Source organism: Gossypium arboreum, chromosome 11 (genome assembly GCF_025698485.1).
Source record: "Gossypium arboreum isolate Shixiya-1 chromosome 11, ASM2569848v2, whole genome shotgun sequence".
NCBI lineage: Eukaryota > Viridiplantae > Streptophyta > Magnoliopsida > Malvales > Malvaceae > Gossypium > Gossypium arboreum.
Window position 1 is genome coordinate 11,652,378 of NC_069080.1, and position 20,706 is coordinate 11,673,083.

General features: G+C 32.7%; 2 protein-coding genes, 1 long non-coding RNA gene and 1 pseudogene across 3 annotated transcripts; 1 reads left to right on the top strand and 3 right to left on the bottom strand.

Moving 5' to 3' along the window:
• Window positions 1-1,677: 1,677 nt before the first annotated feature.
• On the top strand, window positions 1,678-2,866 carry LOC108473001 (uncharacterized). Its single transcript, XM_017774571.2, has one exon. The coding sequence runs from the start codon at window positions 1,859-1,861 to the stop codon at window positions 2,774-2,776; it is 918 nt and encodes a 305-aa protein (XP_017630060.1). The 5' UTR covers window positions 1,678-1,858; the 3' UTR covers window positions 2,777-2,866.
• Window positions 2,867-5,608: 2,742 nt separating this feature from the next.
• Window positions 5,609-7,482, bottom strand: LOC108471123 (uncharacterized). Its single transcript, XM_017772712.2, has 2 exons — window positions 6,956-7,482; window positions 5,609-6,315 (listed from the first exon to the last, which is right to left on the bottom strand). Exons 1-2 carry the CDS (start codon window positions 7,389-7,391, stop codon window positions 5,771-5,773), a joined length of 981 nt encoding a protein of 326 aa, XP_017628201.1. The 5' UTR covers window positions 7,392-7,482; the 3' UTR covers window positions 5,609-5,770.
• Window positions 7,483-9,392: 1,910 nt separating this feature from the next.
• Window positions 9,393-15,303, bottom strand: LOC128283636 (uncharacterized). The gene is made up of 5 exons (XR_008274031.1): window positions 15,179-15,303; window positions 14,622-14,705; window positions 13,164-13,232; window positions 10,588-10,672; window positions 9,393-9,639 (listed from the first exon to the last, which is right to left on the bottom strand). It is a non-coding gene; the product is annotated as an uncharacterized LOC128283636 (long non-coding RNA).
• Window positions 15,304-15,815: 512 nt separating this feature from the next.
• On the bottom strand, window positions 15,816-17,486 carry LOC108473282 (uncharacterized; annotated as a pseudogene).
• Window positions 17,487-20,706: the final 3,220 nt, after the last annotated feature.

The window sequence follows — 20,706 nt, forward strand, 5'->3', positions numbered from 1 at the left end:
CTTTGACTTAAGAAATCTAATCCGATCAACTTTAGTTGAGAAAACTATCAAATCGAACCGACTTTTATTTAGCCAATTCGGTCAATGTTTTTGGTTAATTGACCTTGAGTTATTGGGTTGGATCTATTTGGTTATATATCTATTATACATTATAAAACTATAAATATATTGTAAATAATTTAAAAAATAATATAAACATCAAGTTTTATGGCCGGTTCAGTTTCGAAATTCAAAAATCGATAACCAATTAAACTAACCGACTAAACTAAGGTCAAAACCGACCAAGTCATCCTATCTGACTAAATAGAAACCAAAAAATTGAATGGGTCAATTTTTCGGTAAAACCAAAATTGCTCTTCCCTATGGTAGATTTGATGGTAATTATAACACATCATAATTATATTTAAGGATAAATCTTAAAACTATATATAAATTTTACTCCAACGTGTAATGTTGTATTTAAACTATTATCATGCATAATTTATACATTAAATTTTGATTTGATTTAATATTCACAAATCAACATAATAATTGTTGATGTAACATTATTTTATGCCCAAATATTTATATCTATTTAATATAAAATAAAGTGGAATATATTTTTTCTTTTAACAAAAGGAGAGCACGATAGGAACTAGAGCCAATCTAAAAGCTGTTGCATGACACCCGGAATAGTATTTGGATACGAAAACCAACCCAGGCCGACAACCCAAAGCCATTTTCGCTACCATATAGCTACCATATTTGCTTGACGTGGAACATAAAATACGCTAATTAACAGTCCAGTGACGCCCGCACAAGCGTGTATTTCCCTTACAAGAGCAGAGAAAGAATCAGCAGTCTGCCCATTGTTTATCAGTTCCACCGTCTCCTTGACTGTCGCTTTCAACAATCACCTCCATCCAGCCACGATCCCAAGCGAGAGAAATTCCATCAAAAATGGCCCAAAGCGAGAAAAACCCAGCATCCACTCTCCCTTATCATTACGAAAGACGCCACCTGCTGAGGTCAATCCTCTCATCTTACTCAGAGCTCTATCTGTATTAATTTTCATCAGTACCCCAAAAGAGGGTTTCGACCATGTTTCAGCCTGTTGGGACGGACAGTAAGAACACCCAGGCCTCTTGATTGAATATGAAGAATTGAACTATAATTAAAATTTTATGTATATATTTTAATCATAATTAAAATTTTACGTGTATAATTATATCAAATTAAAATTTATAAATTAAATTATATATTAAATGAAAGTTTTTGAATTAAATCTAAATTTATGTGTTTTATAATCTTATATATCATAAGACCAATTAACTATTATATTTACATATATCATTATTATATATCATAAAATTTTAATCAATTAATTATTTAAATATATTATGTATAAAAAGTTGTTTAAATATGTTATGGTTTAATCTTTGAAATGATGTAATATTTTTGCATTTGAAAATAAAGATAGAATTATTCTTAAATGAAAACGTAAATTTATAAATAAAATTATTTTATTTTATTTTATTAAATATTATCAATATTTTTTTAATATTTTTATGCTGATAAAACTAGAATATATATATATATATAGTAGGCGCAACAGACGTGAGATAAAACTAGTATATATAAATTACCCCAGACTAGATAATTAAATACAAATCTTTGGAGATTGAAGTAATAGCGTTTCCGATGGGCAGATTAGATAATTAAATACAAATACTAATTTGCATGATGAATTTTTAAAAAAAAATGTGACGGCTGCCTGGAATAAGATTCCATGTCTTGGTGTCAACTAATTCAAACCATGGACGTGGCAACCACTCTAACCTTCTTTCTTTCCCAACTGCAAATTAAACCAGACACATAAATGGATCTCTACCTGTTTTCCTTTGTGACACAAAGAGGAGAGCTTTACAGATCCCTTCAGTTTGGAATCGGGAAAATGTGGAACTGCAAGAATTTATATCAGACGCTGACCCTGAAAGAATCCTTTCACCTCCTCACACTCAACCTTCTCAGCCTTTTGCTTCCCCTCTCCTTTCTTCTCCTTGCCAGGCTTTCCTGCGTTAACTATATCTTAACAACCACCGCTTCAAATCCTTCACATTTTTCCCCACCTTTTCTCTTGTCTTTCTACTTGTACACCAGCCCAGCTGTTGTTGTTTCAGTCGTTAGCATCGCCGCCCTTTTCCACGGCTTGACAGGGAAAATCACCTTGGCGAGTGACTCGCCAGATGCCGTTTACCGGCCCCGTTTGTTGGTCGCCTGGATCGTTCTATGTATAATGCAAGTTTCGATTGGATTGGGGATTGAAGGAAGCATAGCATGGGGAATCGAGGGTGGGGGTTTTGGCGTAGAGAGGAGCCTGTTGAGTAGAATAATATTCTTCTTGGGTTTGCATGAAATCACGTTTCTTTGGTTTAGAACGGTGGTGAAACCCGTGGTGGATGACACTATCTTCGGGGCTGCTACGCCAGAGAAGTGGATTCAAAGGGCCGCCATTGCTCTCAGCGTCGGGACCTTGTGGTGGTGGAAGCTGAGAGATGACGTGGAGTCGTTGGTGGCTGTGGCGGAAGCTAAAAAGCAGCTATTGATGGAGATTGAGATGGCTGACTTTGTTGGGTGGTGGTTGTATTACTTGACCGCCACGATTGGGATGGTTAGAGTTGTTAAAGCTCTTCTGTGGCTAGGAATTCTCTTGCTTACAAAAAACACTACTGCTGAAACCAGCCAGGTGATCAAGACAAGGTCTAAACTTGGTCCGTTTTTCTTTCTTTTTGATTAATTATGTAAAGACTAAAGAGCATTCCTCAAGTAAATTAAATAATTATACTACAATCAAATAAAATTTTAAACATTTATTTTCATCAAATAATTTTTTTAATTCAATGGATGATGACTCAGATATAAATGTTTGAAAAGTTCAATTAATTGAGCAAAATTATATGATTTTTGATAATTATTCCATTTTTAATTCAATTCTTTTATATATTTAAATTTAATATTTTATTTCTCAATACCTATCCACCCTTTATTATTAATTTTTGCTGCTAATCTACCCTTTATTATGTGTGACCTGATTTTGCAATTCCTAATATTTAATACCAATCCCGACGCTACTACAACAAAAATATGAACGTAAGAGTTCTTTTTCGGGTTCCTATAATGATTTTTTAATTTTTAATTTTATAAAAAATTATTCTAACTTTTGTTTAATTTTTCATTTTTAAATTTTAAATCACTTCAAAATGGATGAAAAAATTAATTAATATTAACTTTGCTTACATGAATTATCATGGACACCGCGTCAATAATTAATTATTTTTTAAAATATAAAAGTTATTAAAATTATTTAAAAATTATAAAAATAAAAATATTACAAAAGTTTTAAAAGTTTCAAAAATATTAAAATTAATTAATTGTTGACGTGACATCCACGTCAGCAAAATTAATATTGTTTCTTAATTTTTCATTCATTTTAAGAAATTTAATAAAAGCTCAAGTTTAATAATTAAAATACACGTAAAATTAAATAAAGAATTAAAATAATTTTTATAAAATTAAATGGGTAAATAAATTAGTTATTTTTCTAACTAACTTCTAATTCCTAAACAGCTATAGTCTAAGGAATTCTCAAACCACCAAAATGTAATAAATTACACTATTGATCACTCGAAAAAAGTATTGTACGTATTTTAGTTATTTTATATTTTTTGTCAATTTAATCATTCTAATTAAGATAATTACTCGAATTGGTCATTACCTCTAAAAATTTTATTAATCCACTAACGGATTCCAGACGTGGCTTTTTTTTATTTTTAACTAAAGCTGAAAACCTCTTTATAATGAATCCAAAATATTTCTTTTTGATTTATTTGCATCATAAGAACCACCAATCCTATGCTCCCATCTCTATCATTCCTCACTCCACTACCCTGCACCATAAAAACCAACTTACATAAAAGCCAAGGTGCTACTGTCAATTATTATGATTGCTGATCAATTCGTGAGTGAACTTTTTCTTCTTTTAATAGTTGACATGCGGTAAAATTCTAATTTTTGATTTTTTTCTAAACATGTAGAGTTTTAAGGCAATATCTATATTATGGGAGTTGAAAATTTGTGTAAGTTTCAAAGTAGCTTAATCTGTTAAGATTGAATGCCACAAAAGAAGAAGAATAGAGGAATTTGGAAGACGAGAGAGAAAAGAAAACAAGATAAGTTTTGTTTCATTCAATAACATACTCATTCGCCCTTCCTTCACCTTTCCTCTACTGTTAAGCATGAGAATGAGAGGTTCAGCTGGGTTGAAATTCGGTTGAAAACGGTTACGGCCAGCGGTAGGTATGAAACGCATCGTTCGTTTCATTAAACGATGATACCTACCCCAACCCAATACGGCCCGTTTCACCTCCTTACACCTTAAACACATTGTTTCATTAACTAAGCCCTTAAGCGATGCATTTAATCAACTAACAAAAACAGAAACAAAAAATAAACAACAGTATAACAGAATTAACAGAATTTTAAACATCATTTCAGCAACCAATTTATATCCCTTAACAAATACCCCTGTTCGAAGAGCTCCTTGACCTCAAGGATCAAAATTTGGATACTATTGTTGCAGTTCTTGCAAGAACTCCCATGTGGCATCTTCAGGAAAAGAAGCAACCCATTCAACCAGCACCTCAGTAGCATCTCGGTTACCCTTCTTCACCATTCAATAATCAAGGATGCGAATAGGCTCCTTGAGCAACATGCCATTATAGCCAGTAGGAGGCAGGGTGGATTGGACTGGTTGTTTACCCACAATGTCCTTTCGAACAGGGGTACATGAAAGGTAGGATGTACCCTGGAGTTAGGTTGTTTACCCACATCCCTTTTTCATTCATTTTGGGATGTTTTGACAAAAAAAACTTAAGTTTAAAGGTTAAAAAATGTAAAAAATAAATAAAAGGTTAAAATGACATTTTCTATAAAGTTGAAGGGAAAAAAGGTCATTATGCCAAAAAATATCATAAGAACAAATCGTTCTTTGTTTTCTATAAAATTAAAATATGGATAAAAAATTTCATATTGGGCATAATTTTGAATACTTCAAAAGAAATTCCTTAGGCCTAATAAAAGAAAAGACAGGGCAGGGCAGGGGCCCATGTAGACGGACAAAAAGGCGGATCTCCACAGTAGAAGCCAGCCCACATCAATGATACTCTTCACGTGTTGGTCCTTTGCAAGGCCTTTTTTCCTTTCCCTTCACATTAATGGATGCAGATTTGCAAAGTTCTTCACTATTTTAATTAAACATTAGAAAGAGTTGTTAGATTAAAATTGTTAGCAATAGTGTTCAAATTCAACGAATTACAGTTCTCCAAAATGGTCACTTGGTCTCTAGTTGTTGGGGGAAGCATTCACTGCGTGTCTAGGTGCAAGTTGATTCAACAATCTCTGATTAATCCTAAATCTCATTGATGAGTTGAATATTGGTTTATTTTAACATGTGCTTTTTTCTTTTTTCTTTTTTTGTTTCTTCATATTGCTATGTAGCAGTTGGTTTCGATTCTAACTATTTTGGCTAAAAGTCAGATTAGTTGAATTAATTCAAAGTTGTTGACTGTAGTTTTGTATGGAAGGTTATTTGATTAGAAAAAGTTTCCTAGAAATCCTTCAAATAGTTTTTAGTTTTCATTTTGTGATACAACAAAATGTGAAAAACTCAAAAGAAAAGCAACAATTTGGAACATTATATCGTGTCCATATCTATATACACCAATTAGATTGTTCAGAGAACAAACTCAACAAGGGCATGCGTCTTCTTGGGGTACCCCATGCCCACCATATGGTTGAGATAAACCTTCCCATCTTTCACAGTTGCCGCCGTGGCAAGACGATGCATAGGACCCTTAAACTTTGCCACCACAGAAGCCGTCTCCCACCCATCGGTGCTCTCCACCAATCTCCCAGAGGGGTTTCCGGCGGCAACTACAAGCTTGGTAGGAGAAATCAGCTCTAAACCATCACCAAATGATAGTGGACCACCGGCAAGTTCAATCAACTTCACTTCATGTCCCTTGGCTAGATCAATCTTAAGCAAATAGCCACCCAAAGTATGAATTACGATCAAGTAGCCATCGGGGTGGTAAACGATTCCGCTCAATCCAGCCAAGCTTTTGTACCACTCTTTGGGAGTGAAGAGTGGGTTTGTGAGGGTAGACAAGATCTCACCATCCACACCTACCTTCCAAAGTTTACTGCCTTTCACATCGGTAACGTACGCATTACCATCTGCATCTACTGCAACATCATCCGCCAAGGATTTCTCATCACCTGAGAATCAAGCAACTAAGGTATGAAAAATGTTTCTATATAACGACATAGCATTGAGCATGTGAAAAGGGAAGCAATTAAAGGTGTATGGTAGCATGTCACCGGGTTAGTTGGGTTGGACCCTAAATTTTAAGGGGATAATTGCTTTTGTTCATTGTCTATTGTACGTAAATGCCCACTTTGATATTATCAACAGCACAGAGAAGGCCATCATCCAAGTGGCCCAACTGCTCATTTACAACTTCAGGCTTCATACAGGCCTAGAATTTTGACCATAACCTATTAGGTAGGTTATCAACCCTAAACTGACAAGCTGAGGCTGTTAAAAAAAAGTTTAATGAAAAATTTTATCACTATTATTTATATATTTTATTAAAATGATTTTAATTGTTTTTTAAATTATTAATATTTATTAATTTTTAAACTGTTCTTTTAATAAATTTAATGAAATTATTGTTAAAAATAAACAGGAATGACCTAAAATTTTATATATAGAATATTTTTAATAAGATATAAGAAAAGATTTTGACGGTTTAGATTAAAGAGACTACGGACATGCTGTTATTTCTTACTACTTTAAATAATATCGAATTGAATTTGATTATTATTACAGTAGGCAAAAAGGGTTAAGAATCGTTACCAGAGCCACTGAGCTTGGTTAGAAAGAGTCGTTTCCACGTGGACAAATCGTAAGCCGCGAGTGCACTATATCGGTTGCCGAACATGTCGGCAACGGCGACAAGCAGCCGGTTTCGAGGATTGTCAAGGGCGAGGCCGAGGGAAGCATTCCCGGTCAAATCAGAGTCTTTGACAACTGTGACTTCCTTTAATACGATGTCGCAGGTGTAATTCTGGGGGACATGGATTTCTCCGACGCCACCTTCTAAGAAAGTGACAAGGAAACGACGGCTCTCATAGTCCCACTTGGCGGACTCGCGGAAAAAGCCGGAGCTGTAGTAGTGGAAAACGTGGTGATCAGTCTCGGCGCGTTCTTGGTAGATGATGTAAGCGATGGGAAGTGCGGATAGGATGAAGAGGAAAATAAACAACCTTGCAGAGCAGAACCAAAGCGCCATGTTTTTCCAAAGAGAGAGAGGTAGGCGTAGCCTGCTGGTGTTTCAATTTCATACTTTGATTTCTTCTTTGGACTGTTCTTCTTTTAAATAATGTTATGGATGACTTAATATCATAAAAATCAATAGAAAATATTAAAATTCACTTTATAAAATTATGCGCTCTTTTTGACTTTTCATGTTATTTTTATATTAAAATTTATTTAATTCAAGATGATCCAACTCTCATGTTGAAGGCTATTTTGTCATCTTATAATATATATATTTAATCTATAAATAAAGTAAAAGTATTATACTGACAAAGATATTTTTTATTGTATGTTGAAATATTTTCACTTTGGTGTTCAAGACTAATGCCTTCCAAGTGTTCAACTAATGTGATTCATGAATGTGGTATATTGTTATATTATATTTGTGAGATTTGATGATCTAAGGAAGGGCTTTATTTTCCACCTTTGCAAATTCTGATGAATGAGTTGACACTAAAGATGAGTTCATGCGGGATCTTTTGATTAACACAGTAATTAACAACCTGGTGATGCAAAAAAGGCAGATATTCAAATTGTCGACATACAAGACAAAAAAGCTAAACACCGAAAGGGAAGACTAATGGATATCTAGATGAAAGAGAAAATGAGACTAGTTCCAAGATGGATGGGGCGAATGTGATATTAAGCCATTAGAGTGGAAACATGATATTTCTTCTCTAATTTATTTTTCTTAGACGAGGCTTGTTTAAGTCTAATTTTTAGTTTTAAGTAGTTTAGTTTTTTTTTTGTTTAAGTAGTTACTGTTTATGCATTTATTATTTGAGATTAAAATATTAAATTCTGGGTGCTTTGTGGTAATGTACTTTATTAAATAACTTTGGTAAAACTTTGAGAAGGGACTTGGAAGTAAGATGAAAAGGAAGGGAAAACCCCAAAAAAGGAGGACAAAATTAAAGAGAAACCTAGTGATTCCACTCGCAGGGAACAAAGAGAAAGCATAGTGGAAATGCTAATGAATTATTTCTGTAACATCCCTCGCCCGTATCCGACGCCTGGACGGGGTTCGAGGTGCTACCTGACTTTTATTAACACTTCCATACTAAACAGGGCCATAAAATCTCAAATAATTAAAAACTTTTCTTTTCTCATGCAATCTGTCCTTTGTGCGAGCTTACGAGGCCCAATACATGCATTCGAGATGGTTCGGGACCCAACCGAGAATGTAACGCCCCGTACCCGAGACCGTTGCCGGAGTCGAACACGAGGTGTTAACGGACTTAATTCATTTACTTACACAGTTCATTTTAAAATTTCCAGACAAGCTGGCTAACTGCATCACAGTTACTTTAAAAATCATATCTCGAGTTCCAAAACTCGAAAACTGATTCCGTAAATTTTTCCTGAAATTAGACTCATATTTCCATCTACAAATTTTTTTATAGAATTTTTGGTTGAGCCAATTAGTACAGTTTATTAGTTAAAGTCTCCCCTGTTTCAGGGTTTGACTACTCTGACCTTCATGCATTACGATTTAGATATCTCCCTGTACAGAGCTTCAATACTTATGCCGTTTGTTTCTAATGAAACTAGACTCAAAAAGGAATCTATACATATAGAGAATGACTTCTAATTGTCTCTGGTTAATTTATTGTAAATTTTCAAAATCAGAACATGGGATCCAGAAAATGCTCTGGCCCTGTTTCACGAAAACTTAAACATCTCATAAAATACGACTCATATGGTCATTTCGTTTCTTTCATATGAAAATAGACTCATCAAGATTCGATTACATAATTTATTCACTATTTAATTCCATTCCTACTATTTTTAGTGATTTTTCCAACTTATGTTACTACTGCTGTCAGCATCTATTTTAAGGTAAATTTTACCTATTTCATAATTTTCCATGAATCAAATAGCAAATTGACATACATTATTATCAAGGGTAATCCCGATTAGCCATGACGTACGTAGCACCAATAGGACCATGATTGGCCATTCCAATAGCTAGTCATTACCAAACATTTCCACACTACTTAATAACCATATCACAAGACCATAATGTTATACTTCGAAATATACGAGCCATTTTCGCATGGCTATACGAATACACATTACCAAAGGGTACTTAATTAACAACAAGGGTCAGTCCTATACACGCCATTTTCAAAATTGAACTAAAAGAGTACCAAAAAGTGGCTTAGATAGTGTGGATGACTTCGACTTTGACACTTCCGAGTCCGGTAGCTGACGAACAAAATCTATAAAACAGAGAATCAAAGTAACAGGGTAAGCATTTTAATGCTTAGTAAGTTCAAGTAATGAAATTATTTACGACTAAAGTATAGCGTTCATATGACTAAATGAATAGCTGCATATACGCATATTCCTAAAATCATACTTACTTCACACTTCAACCAGTATACTCATACACAGGGGATCAAACCGAACTAAAGGCCGGAAGTTGTTAATCAATAGAGCGAATACTATCTAAAAAGGAATTAACTTTTCCGATGCATATACGAAACATACCTTATCGTTTGGATTTTATGAGCGTATTAATTGAAATTATTACAGCAAGATCGCTCAATTCCAAACCCAAGTACCTTCGGGATTTAGCCGGATATAACAACTTGCACAAATGCCTTCGGGTCTTAGCTCGGATATAGTCAATAGCACAAAAGCCTTCGGGACTTAGCCCGGATATAGTCACTAGCACAAATGCCTTCGGACTTAGCCGGATATAGTCAATAGCACAAATGCCTTCGGACTTAGCCGGATATAGTCAATAGCACAAATGCCTTCGGACTTAGCCGGATATAGTCAATAGCACAAATGCCTTCGGGACTTAGCCCGGATATAGTCACTAGCACAAAAGCCTTCGGGACTTAGCCGGATATCATTCGAATAATCATGCACATATATCAATAAATCATGACACATCCATATTTCATTTTCATTACTAAAGCTCAAACACAAGACACTTATCAAACCTTACCAATTTCGGCTCAATAGCCACATACAAAGAGCATGATTTTGATTGGCTTTATAACATGACCTCTATACACATTCGGCTACCCGTCACAAGTATAAACTAATCACCTCAATATATAATTCAAGTAGAATCATTATATCACCGTTTATTTGTTATGCTTATATGTCATGACTTAATCAAATCATAAACTAAGTTCCATTACTCAAAGACTTACCTCGGATATTTGGTACAGTTGCGGAGTGGCTACTCGGTTACTTTCTCTTTTCCCTTATCTGAAATTGCCCCCCTATGCTCTTGAGCTTAAGTTCAACAAATTTTAACTAGTCATTAATCGACTATTCAAGTATTACTTTCAGAATATAATACATATGGATTCGACTTTCACACATATAGATTATAGTAAGCTTTATAAAAATCAATAAATAATTCATTAGCAAATTTTCATTAATGTTTACAATATAATTACAATTTCCCTATAAGCTGACTTCCTGAGCAACAGTCACTAAAGTTTTTATAACTGGAGCTACGAAACTCCAAATTAATTGCTGTAAATTTTTCTTGATAGAAGACTCATTTATCTATTATCAAAAAAAATTTCAAAATTTTTAGTTTAGCCCAACAATACCAGATTTTTCTTAAAGTTCACCTTGTTTCACTGTTTGACTAAACTGACTACTCTTCACTACGAATCAAATTTCTCATTGTACAGAATTCAAAATATGTTCTCGTTTATTTCATTTGAAACTAGACTCATTAAGAAGTCTAAGCATATAAATTTTATCTTAGGGCAATTTTTTTACAATTTATACTGATTTTATAAAAACAGAACAGGGAATCCAGTAGTCATTTTGACTCAGCCCCACAATACTTCAAATATCTCAAGATCAGTAACTCTTTTGTTTTTATAGTTTCTTTTCTAAGAAACTAGACTCTTCAAGCTTTAATGAAATAATTTATTCAGCTTCTAACTCAACTCCTACAATTTATGGCGATTTTCCAAAATCACCTTACTGCTGCTGTCCCCAAGCAGATTTTTACCAAATCACTCTTTCACACATTCTTTGTATACATTTTATTTAAGCATGTATATCTACAATCGAATTCATCATATAAATATCTATAAATTCACTCAAACAATCTCAATACAACACATGGTGCTCAAACCATTATTCAAGTTCAAAACTCGGCTAATACACATATATACACTACCAATCAAATACTAACATTTGCACTTCACCTTAATAGCTAGCTTAGCAAACCTTAATTTAACATATAATTGTTCATAACACAATTAAAGCATCCTCTCCATTCCATCAATTCAAAACACATACATTGCCCAATAATATCCAAAATCATATTCGGCCTTAGTACACAACTTGTTAGCCGATTTTTCTCCATCTAGCAACTAATGCACATATGTGCTCATTTGTTAGACTCTACTTCACCTAACTACCAATTTTTTCATCCAAATAACATGAACAACAACCATTTCTTGAACATTTTCTCTTAACCGATTACTCATGTTACCAACAAGATTCAAAATTTGGACATGGGGTAACTAAGGGACTTAGTATCTAGCTTAATACATTCAACAATTTCAAAAGCTACCATGAATTACATACCTTATTCAAGACTAGAAGGAGTGGCGAATGTTTGTTTCCTTCCTTTTCTTCTTAGAATTTTCGGCTAAAGATGTTAAAAGATGAACACTTTATTTCTTTTCTTTGTTTTATTCACTTAATTAGTTTAACACCCTTTTTCTTTTTTTCATAAATTATGCCATTAATACATTATTTTATTATTATTACCCATCACATATTGCTTATCCTCATTGTCATGGCCGGCCACTACTATCAAAGTGGGGAATTGACATGCAAGTCCACCCTTTTGATTACATGCATTATTGAACCACTTCTAGGATTACCTATCCCATTTCACATTTGTCTCACATAAGTCCTGTTAAAAAGATTCACATTCAAATGAATAAATTAAAGATTGAAATTTTCACACATGCATGTTCATGCACAATAAACATAGAAAATAACGGTTCTTTATTTTTATAACTCGGTTTTGTGGTCCCGAAACCACTTTCCGACTAGGGTCAATTTAGGGCTGTCACAGAGAACTCATGAAAAACTTAGGAAATCTCTTGTATCAAGGCTCCACACGCCTGTGTAGGTATAGAACACACGCCCGGGTGCTAAGAACACGCCCGTGTCCCGAACCCATGTCCAAAACCTGGACAAATACAAGGCAATTTTCCAAGCCATTTTGTCACACTCACAACACATGCACACATACTTATACAATAGCATACAACATGGCAAAATTAGGCACTTAAACCTTCCTCACATGACATGACCATGGTAATTTCACATGCAACCATTACAATAAGTTTTTCTTTCATCTTTACCATATTAATGCTATAGCTATCAACATGTCATCAAACCTCATGTCCATCACAAAGCATGCATAATCATATCCACAAACCATTCATGAAGCATTATTAACTATTTACCAATCACTTAATCCTGCATTAGTTATTAGCTCATCAATGAATCTCAATTCAATCTCTAGGCATACATGTTGTAAGCCACATCACAAGAGATAATAACATACATGCATAAGAATAATCATATGGGCCCATAACGATATTAGCCGACATAGGCCAATTTAAATGACTAATACTACCTTAATAACAAGCCAATGCCTTTGGCTAAATCATAATACTACATACTCACGTTAAAACCCTATACATGCCATAGACTAGAATCACTTGAGTTTACTTACACCGATAGCGTTAACTCGACAGTGTGATAATATCTCTGACGGCCTCCAACTCGAGCTAACCTGGAAACTCTAGAAAACATGGGAAAGAAGGGGGGTAAGCTTTCGCTTAGTAAGTTCATATGAAAACAATAAGCAACTCATTAACTTGTTTTATCAATGTTTACAACATATTCTCAAGTTCACTGCAAGCTGTCTTCCTGCGTAACAGTCACTAAATTATTTATATCTGGAGCTACGAAACTCCAAATTAAGTTACGTTAATTTTCCCTGAAACTAGACTCATTTATCTTTCTTTCATGAAATTTCCAGAATTTTTTACTTTGCCAATTAGTACAGTTTATTCCTCAAGTTTGCTCCTGATTCACTGTCTGACAGCTTCAACCCTTCTGCACTAAAGTTCAATTGTCTCATAGTACAGGATTCGAATAATGTTCTCATCTATTTCTGTTGAAACTAGACTCATATGTATACTTACTAATTTTTTTCTAGAATTTTTTGTCAAGCCATTTAGTAGATTTTATTAGTTAAATTCTCCCCTGTTTCAGGGTATGACCACTTTGACCTTTGTGCACTACGAACCAAATTTCTCCCTGTACAAAATTCCAATGACCATGCTGTTTGTTTCTCTTAAAAATAGACTCAATAAGGAATCCATGCATGTAAGGTATGACTCTTAATAAATTTTTTAAAATTTATGATGAATTTCTAAAGTCAGAACAGGAGATCTCGAATTCATTCAGACCCTGTTTTACAAGAATTCAAATATCACACAATATAGAATTCTTTTTCTTCCCCTGTTTCTTTCATGTGAAAATAGACTCATTAAGATTTAATCCCATATTTTATTCTTCCTCTAACTCATTTTCCACTATTTTTAGTGTATTTTCAAAGTTACACTACTGCAGTAACTTAAATTTGTCAAGGTTAAGTTACTCATTCATGATCATTGTTCACAAAATTAATACAACATCATTTCATCCATCATGGTAAGAACACATATTATGCATCATAGATCATCACATATCAAGGCATTCTCATAGGCTTAATATACATACTTGCACAACTCGTAACATATCTCAAGTGTATACTCACCAATGACTTACCTCATTGGGACCATCATCAACTCTTTCCTTGGATTACCCGTTGAACACTTAGAATACTAATTGGAAACTCGGAAAAGCCTTTGCACATAAGTGCCTCAATTGTAGCTAAAGCTACCTCATATCTCATGACATTTCAATGCTCACTCTCGAGCTAGTCATCTAGACTCATAATTCCTAGTGACATGTCACTCGTATCCTATTCTATTCCTAAGGTTCAAATGGGATTTTTCCTCGTCTATTAAGGCTTTGTCTTATCATATTTCTATTAATCACATACACTTAATATCTGTACAATTCATGTAATGATAACATTTAAATACATGTATAGCATGGTATTGTTTACATACAAACTTACCTCGATACCACAAATGTGAAAAGGACATAATCATCCCTTAATCGATTTCTTTCCGTTCTAGGTCCAAATCTCGATTTCCTTGATCTATAATATCACATTTAGCCTACCAATCAGTCACAATATTCATATGGGTCTAAAAATCATATTTTTACAAATTTTCATTTTGACCCCTAAACTTTTGCATATTTTCACTTTTGCCCCAATGCTCGTAAAATAATTTTTATCACATTTCTTTACTCCTTGAGTCTAGATGAACCATTTTCATAACTATAGCAACTCATAATTTCAACTATTTTACACATTACAACTCATTTTACAACTTAGCAATCTAGCCCTTTTTTTAAGGTGTTTTCATGCAATTTCTTTCACAAAAGTTGTTTATTAGACAACTAGGACTCATAATCTTCCATAAAAACACAGCAAACAACACATTTACTCTCATGAAAAAACCCTAGACTCTTCATCATTTTGCAAAATAGTCCCCTCTTATGAAAGCTCATGCTTTAGGGGTTCCAAAAATGTAAAAATCATCAAGCAAAGACATTAAAATCACTTACAAGCAAGGGAAATATATTGCTGAAATTTTCCAGCTTCAAAACCCTTTCTTTACTGCATATTTCGGTGAAGGAGAAGAGAAAAATGATAGCTTTTTCTTTTTGATTTGTTAATAATAAAATTAGTCAAAATTGGTGACCAAATTTCACCTAATTTTGACTTTTCAACAATTTTGTCTCCCATGGCCAGCCATCACACTTTCAATGGCCTAATTTCACTTTAAAGACCCCCAATTTAAGTTACAAGGCAATTTAACACTTTTAGGTATTAAAACACAACTTTTACCTTTTACGCGATTTAGTCCTTTTTTGAAATTGGACTAGAAATTGCTAAAATTAACTTACCAAAATTTACATGCACTTATAAAATTATATTATAACACATAAAATAATACTAAAATAATTTTCTCTAGCCTCGAAATAGTGGTCCCGAAACCACTGTTCCGACTAGGCCCAAAATCGGGCTGTTACAATTCCTATATTAGTAAATTGTGGTTAGAGAGGACTTATATAGCTCATGCATATGAAATTGCACTGTGGTTTAGTGCATAAAATCATTAATTACCTAACAATTGTCTTCTTTTTATGATACAATAAAAAAGTGAAAACCACAAAAGAAAAGGAATAGTTTGGATTCTTGGAAGTTGAAATTTTGATAACTTATATCATGTAAGTGCAAGTCCATATCCATATACACCAATTAGATTGTTCAATTTCAAGTTTAGAGAACAAACTCAATGAGGGCATGTGTCTTCTTGGGGTACCCCATTCCAAACATATGGTTGAGATAAACCTTCCCATCTTTCACAGTCGCCGCCGTGGCTAAACGATGCATAGGACCCTAAACTTTGCCACGACGGAAGCCGTCTCCCATCCATCGGTGCTCTCCACCAATCTCCCAGAAGGGTTTCCGGCGGCAACTATAAGCTTAGTAGGAAAAATCAACTCTAAACCATCGCCAAATGCTAGTGGACCACCAGCAACTTCAATCAACTTCACTTCATCTCCCTTGCCTAGATCAATCTTAAACAAATTTCCGCTGAGAGTATGAATTACAATTAAGTAGCCATCGGGGTGGTAGACAATTCCGTTTAATCTAAGCAAGCTTTTGTACCACTCTTTTGGAGTGAAGAGTGGGTTTGTGAGGGTAGACAATAACTCACCATCCACACCTACCTTCCAAATCTTGCTGCCTTTCACATCGGTCACGTACGCATTACCATCTGCATCTACTGCAACATCATCTGCCATGGATTTCTCATCTCCTAAACATCAAGAAGTTTAGGTTAAAAAAGCGTTTTAAAAAAACTTTTCTTTATAGTTTTATTTAGAGCATAGAGAGATAACGACATAGCCAAAACATCAACGGTGAGTTGGACAATGATTTAAACGGGCCTTGAATTTTGACCATAGCCCATTAGGCAACAACACAAGCCCAGGCTGCTGAGTGCTGGCCTGGCCTCCGAAATGTATATGATGATTCAAAACGATAACATCTATGCTTCTTTTTTATCAAGTCAAAAACTATACCACCAAACATACATACAAAAAACTATACCTCCTCCAATGGAAGTAAAATATCCATACATACAGACAAGTTCAGATTCCAAGATAAAGTTCCACCAATTAAATACTAACATTTATGCTTTTCTTTTCTTTTTATCAAGTCAAAAACTATACCACCATCATCTACCGGCCAACTTAAATCACCAAAAGAAACAAAAACATTTCTACGGTACCCTTGCGAGTTGGGATATGCTGTTATCAGCCTAACGAGAACTTAGACCAACCCAATTCAAACTTTATATTTCAGGTAATATTGAATTGAATTTGATTATTGTTACAGTAGAACATAGATTGGTTTAGAATACTTGCCAGGGCCACTCAGCTTGGTTAGAAAGAGCCGTTTCCACGTGGACAAGTCATAAGCCGCAAGTCCACTATATCGGTTTCCTAGCACATCGGCTACGGCCACAAGTAGCCGGTTCCTGGGCCGGTCAAGGGCAATGCCGTTGGAAGCATTCCCGGTCAAGTCAGAGTCTTTGATGACTGTGACCTCTTGTAATACGACGTCACGGGTGTAATTTTGGAGGACGTGGATTTCTCCGACGCCGCCTTCCAAGAAACTGACAAGGAATATACGGCCCTGATCGTCCCACTTGGCGCACTCGCGGAAAAAGCCGGAGATGTGGTAGTGGAAAACGTGGTGGTCAGTCTTAGCGCGTTCTTGGAAGAGTATGTAAGCGATTGGAAGTGCAGATACGATGAAGAGGAAAACAAGAAACCTTGCTGAGCAAAACCAAAGCGCCATGCCTTTTTCTTTCATCGTGATGCGTGTTATTATGGGACTTGTGGAATCAAAATAACTAAAAAAAATAAAGGTTTAAGTAAAGCCCAAACGGAGGGGGAGCGGGTTGCTGGTATTTGATTTGTTTTTTCTGCATTTCATTTTTCCATAAATTTAAAATTTACTTCCTACACTTTTATTTTAAGGTATTTAATCTCTCTATTTTTTTATAATTTAAATTTTAGGTCCAATTATTAAAACCTTTAATTTTTTTCGTGCGGCATTTCAAAATAGAAAAAATACTCACTTTATAGCAATATAACTAAAAATTTGTGTTGTAATGAACTTAAATTTAATAAAATAATATTAGCAGTTGAATTTAAAATTTAAAATCTAAACAATAAATAAACTAAAATTTTAAAAATAAAAATATAAAGGGTAAATTCTAAATTTACAAATAGTACAAGAAGAAATTATGGCATATTTTAACCTAATTTAGATAATGTTAAAAATGTAGAAGATGTAAGTTCAAGCATTTGAGCATTTTATTCTCCTATTTATAAATTAAAAAAAGACTATAAATAATTTTAGGTATTGCGTTAAAAAACATATATAATCAAAAGTGAGATTATTTAAAATAATAATAATTTTCTTTTAAGAAGATAGCAATCAAACAATATAATATTTTAAAAGTCCTGATAGCTGCTGGTCAATCAATTAATATTAAAGTACACCAATAATAATAATAAAAGTAAAATCAGACTATACAAGATAATTCTATATCTATATATATATATATAAATATATAAATGGGACTATAAATAGAAATTAATTGAGATGGTGTTTAAGAAGAAAACAATATAATTAATACAATGATTAAAAAAAGAAAGAAATGTAGAAAATAAAATTAATAATGAGATAAGTTTTAATGAGTGCATGTAAACATAAGTTGAGTCAGTGTTGATTGATGATACTTGGATTAGGTTGGGTAGATGGAAATGGTGTGTGAAATATGGAGATTGTGGTTGAATTATAGGTGACGTGATTAATCATATTTATTACAAACTGCACTTTCCAATTCCCACCACATCCCTCACACAAAGTCAAACCATGTTAATATCATCTTCTTTACTTTTTGATTTTTTTAAGGAATAAATAAAAACAACTACAATTACCTCATTTTTATATATATATAATAAATTAATTAAAAAAAAAAAAAGGATTGGCATTAGTTGTTTAGAAATTTCATTGCCAAAATAAGCTGTTACTATTTTTTATTGTTTTTTATTTTACGGTTTGCGGAATCCAGATTGGATGACGTAATGCATTTATTTATTGAAAGTCAACGGAAGAACTTTTAGATCGTAAATTTTAGTAAGAAGGAGATGCACGGCAACCAACCACAAGTAATAGTATATGTTTTACGAAATATTTTAAATTAACATCATTTTAAAATTTATAATTTTTGATATTAATAAAATTATTTCACATCATTAAATTTTAAAACATACAAATAGTATTATACATTCGTCTAAATTACATAAAAACTATTAAAATTTTAGGAAAAAAACCAAATATGTTTAAACTACAGCTTGAAAAAACAAACCCATAAAGAAATTGAAAAACCTCAAATAAATAATTAAAATTTGAAAAGAAGAGATAAAAGAAAAATGAAACCCACAATTAAAAATAAAAAAAGGTTTGGAGGAAATTGAAAATTTATAGTCACCCACTAATTGTATTATCAAACTATATTATTTGATTAAAAGTTAAAATGAAAAAAAATTCCACCGTCTAGAAATTAATTTCTTTTTAAGAAAATTGGTGGCACAAAAATAAAAAAAATAATAACTTTTGATAAAAAAATTGTAAAAGAAAAAAAATGTTTGTTTATTATTTAAAAATTTAGTTATATTAACTAATTTAATTAAAATTAATTTAAGTTAAAAAATAATAGATAGAAATGAGTGTATAATAATATTTGGTTATATTTAAAATGAGTGATGTGATAATATTTTAATAATGCTTAAAATTATAATATTTAAAAGGTAAATTGCTGATATTATTTTAGTAATAAAGAAAGTTTAAAAGATGTTGGGTAGCCCATCCACCCATTAAAAGACCTGATTTTTGTACCGCTCAAGTCTCTGCCGAAGCGGAAATCCTTGGATGGAAATTAATGATGTATTTGGTCTAACAGAAAAACGTTGGAAATTAGTATAAATGAAAATCAAAATTTAGAAATATTTATGCTACATTTGGTTGTTTATCTAATATATAATTAGATATAAAATAAAAAATAATTAGTACACATTTAAATTTAAGATTAGAATGATAAATAAAATTCTTTTTATAAAGTAAATGATTTTTTTCTAAAAATAAGTTATTAGAGTTGTTAAATATTATCAATTGAAATTACTTTATTACTAACTTGTATATTAAAACATGATGAAAAAATAGTATAATTTGTAGAGGAAGAATGTTTTGGGTTTTTGCGAAAAATTAACGAGTATAGGTTTTAGAATTGCTTTGTTATTGCTTTTGAGATAACTTCGACAGTCATGGGTAACTAGGTAAATTAAATTTATCATTTTCACTTTAAATAATCAGTTTCAAAGTAATCAGTTTCAAAGTATGATTTACGTTGTTTAAAATTTATAAAAGGATTTCAACATTTGTGTGTATTGAGTTTTATTTAAATATTATTCACAACCATTACAAATTAAATTATATTATTACAATTTAAAATTCAAATATTTTAAAAGAACACGACACTTGTGGATGTTAATGTAACAACCTGTTTTTCAATGGTTTTGAAGTCATTAAATTCGACGAGTAAGTTCATAAATATTGTCAAATGTGATTTTTAAAAAAGGTTTTTGATTTGATAATTTATGTTATATAAGTGATTTATCAAGTTCAAGTGGTTTTAGAAAATAAGGTATCGAGACCTTATTTTTATAAACCGAGCCATAAATATTTTTATAATTATTTACAGAGTGTCATTAAGGTGGTATTAAAGTTTCGTTGAAAAATTTTAACGTTTCGATAGTTAATTAATTAAAAATAACCAAATTGAAAAAAAAAAGTGCATTCCCAGGACTCCGTTCCTGTAAATCAAACTCGTAGATATTTTTAATAAGTATTTAAGAAGCTAGTTGTGTAGTTAATTAAATTTCGGTTAAGTGAATTTGTATAAATTAAAAGTAATTAGATATAAAGACTAAATTGCATATAAAGTGAA

Excerpts from the sequence above, each read along its gene's own strand:
- LOC108471123 (XM_017772712.2), bottom strand. The coding sequence starts at position 7,391 with ATGGCGCTTTGGTTCTGCTCTGCAAGGTTGTTTATTTTCCTCTTCATC. Across the intron at positions 6,316-6,955 it reads AACCAAGCTCAGTGGCTCTG|GTGATGAGAAATCCTTGGCG; the intron begins GTAACGATTCTT and ends CTTGATTCTCAG.
- LOC108473001 (XM_017774571.2), top strand. The coding sequence starts at position 1,859 with ATGGATCTCTACCTGTTTTCCTTTGTGACACAAAGAGGAGAGCTTTAC.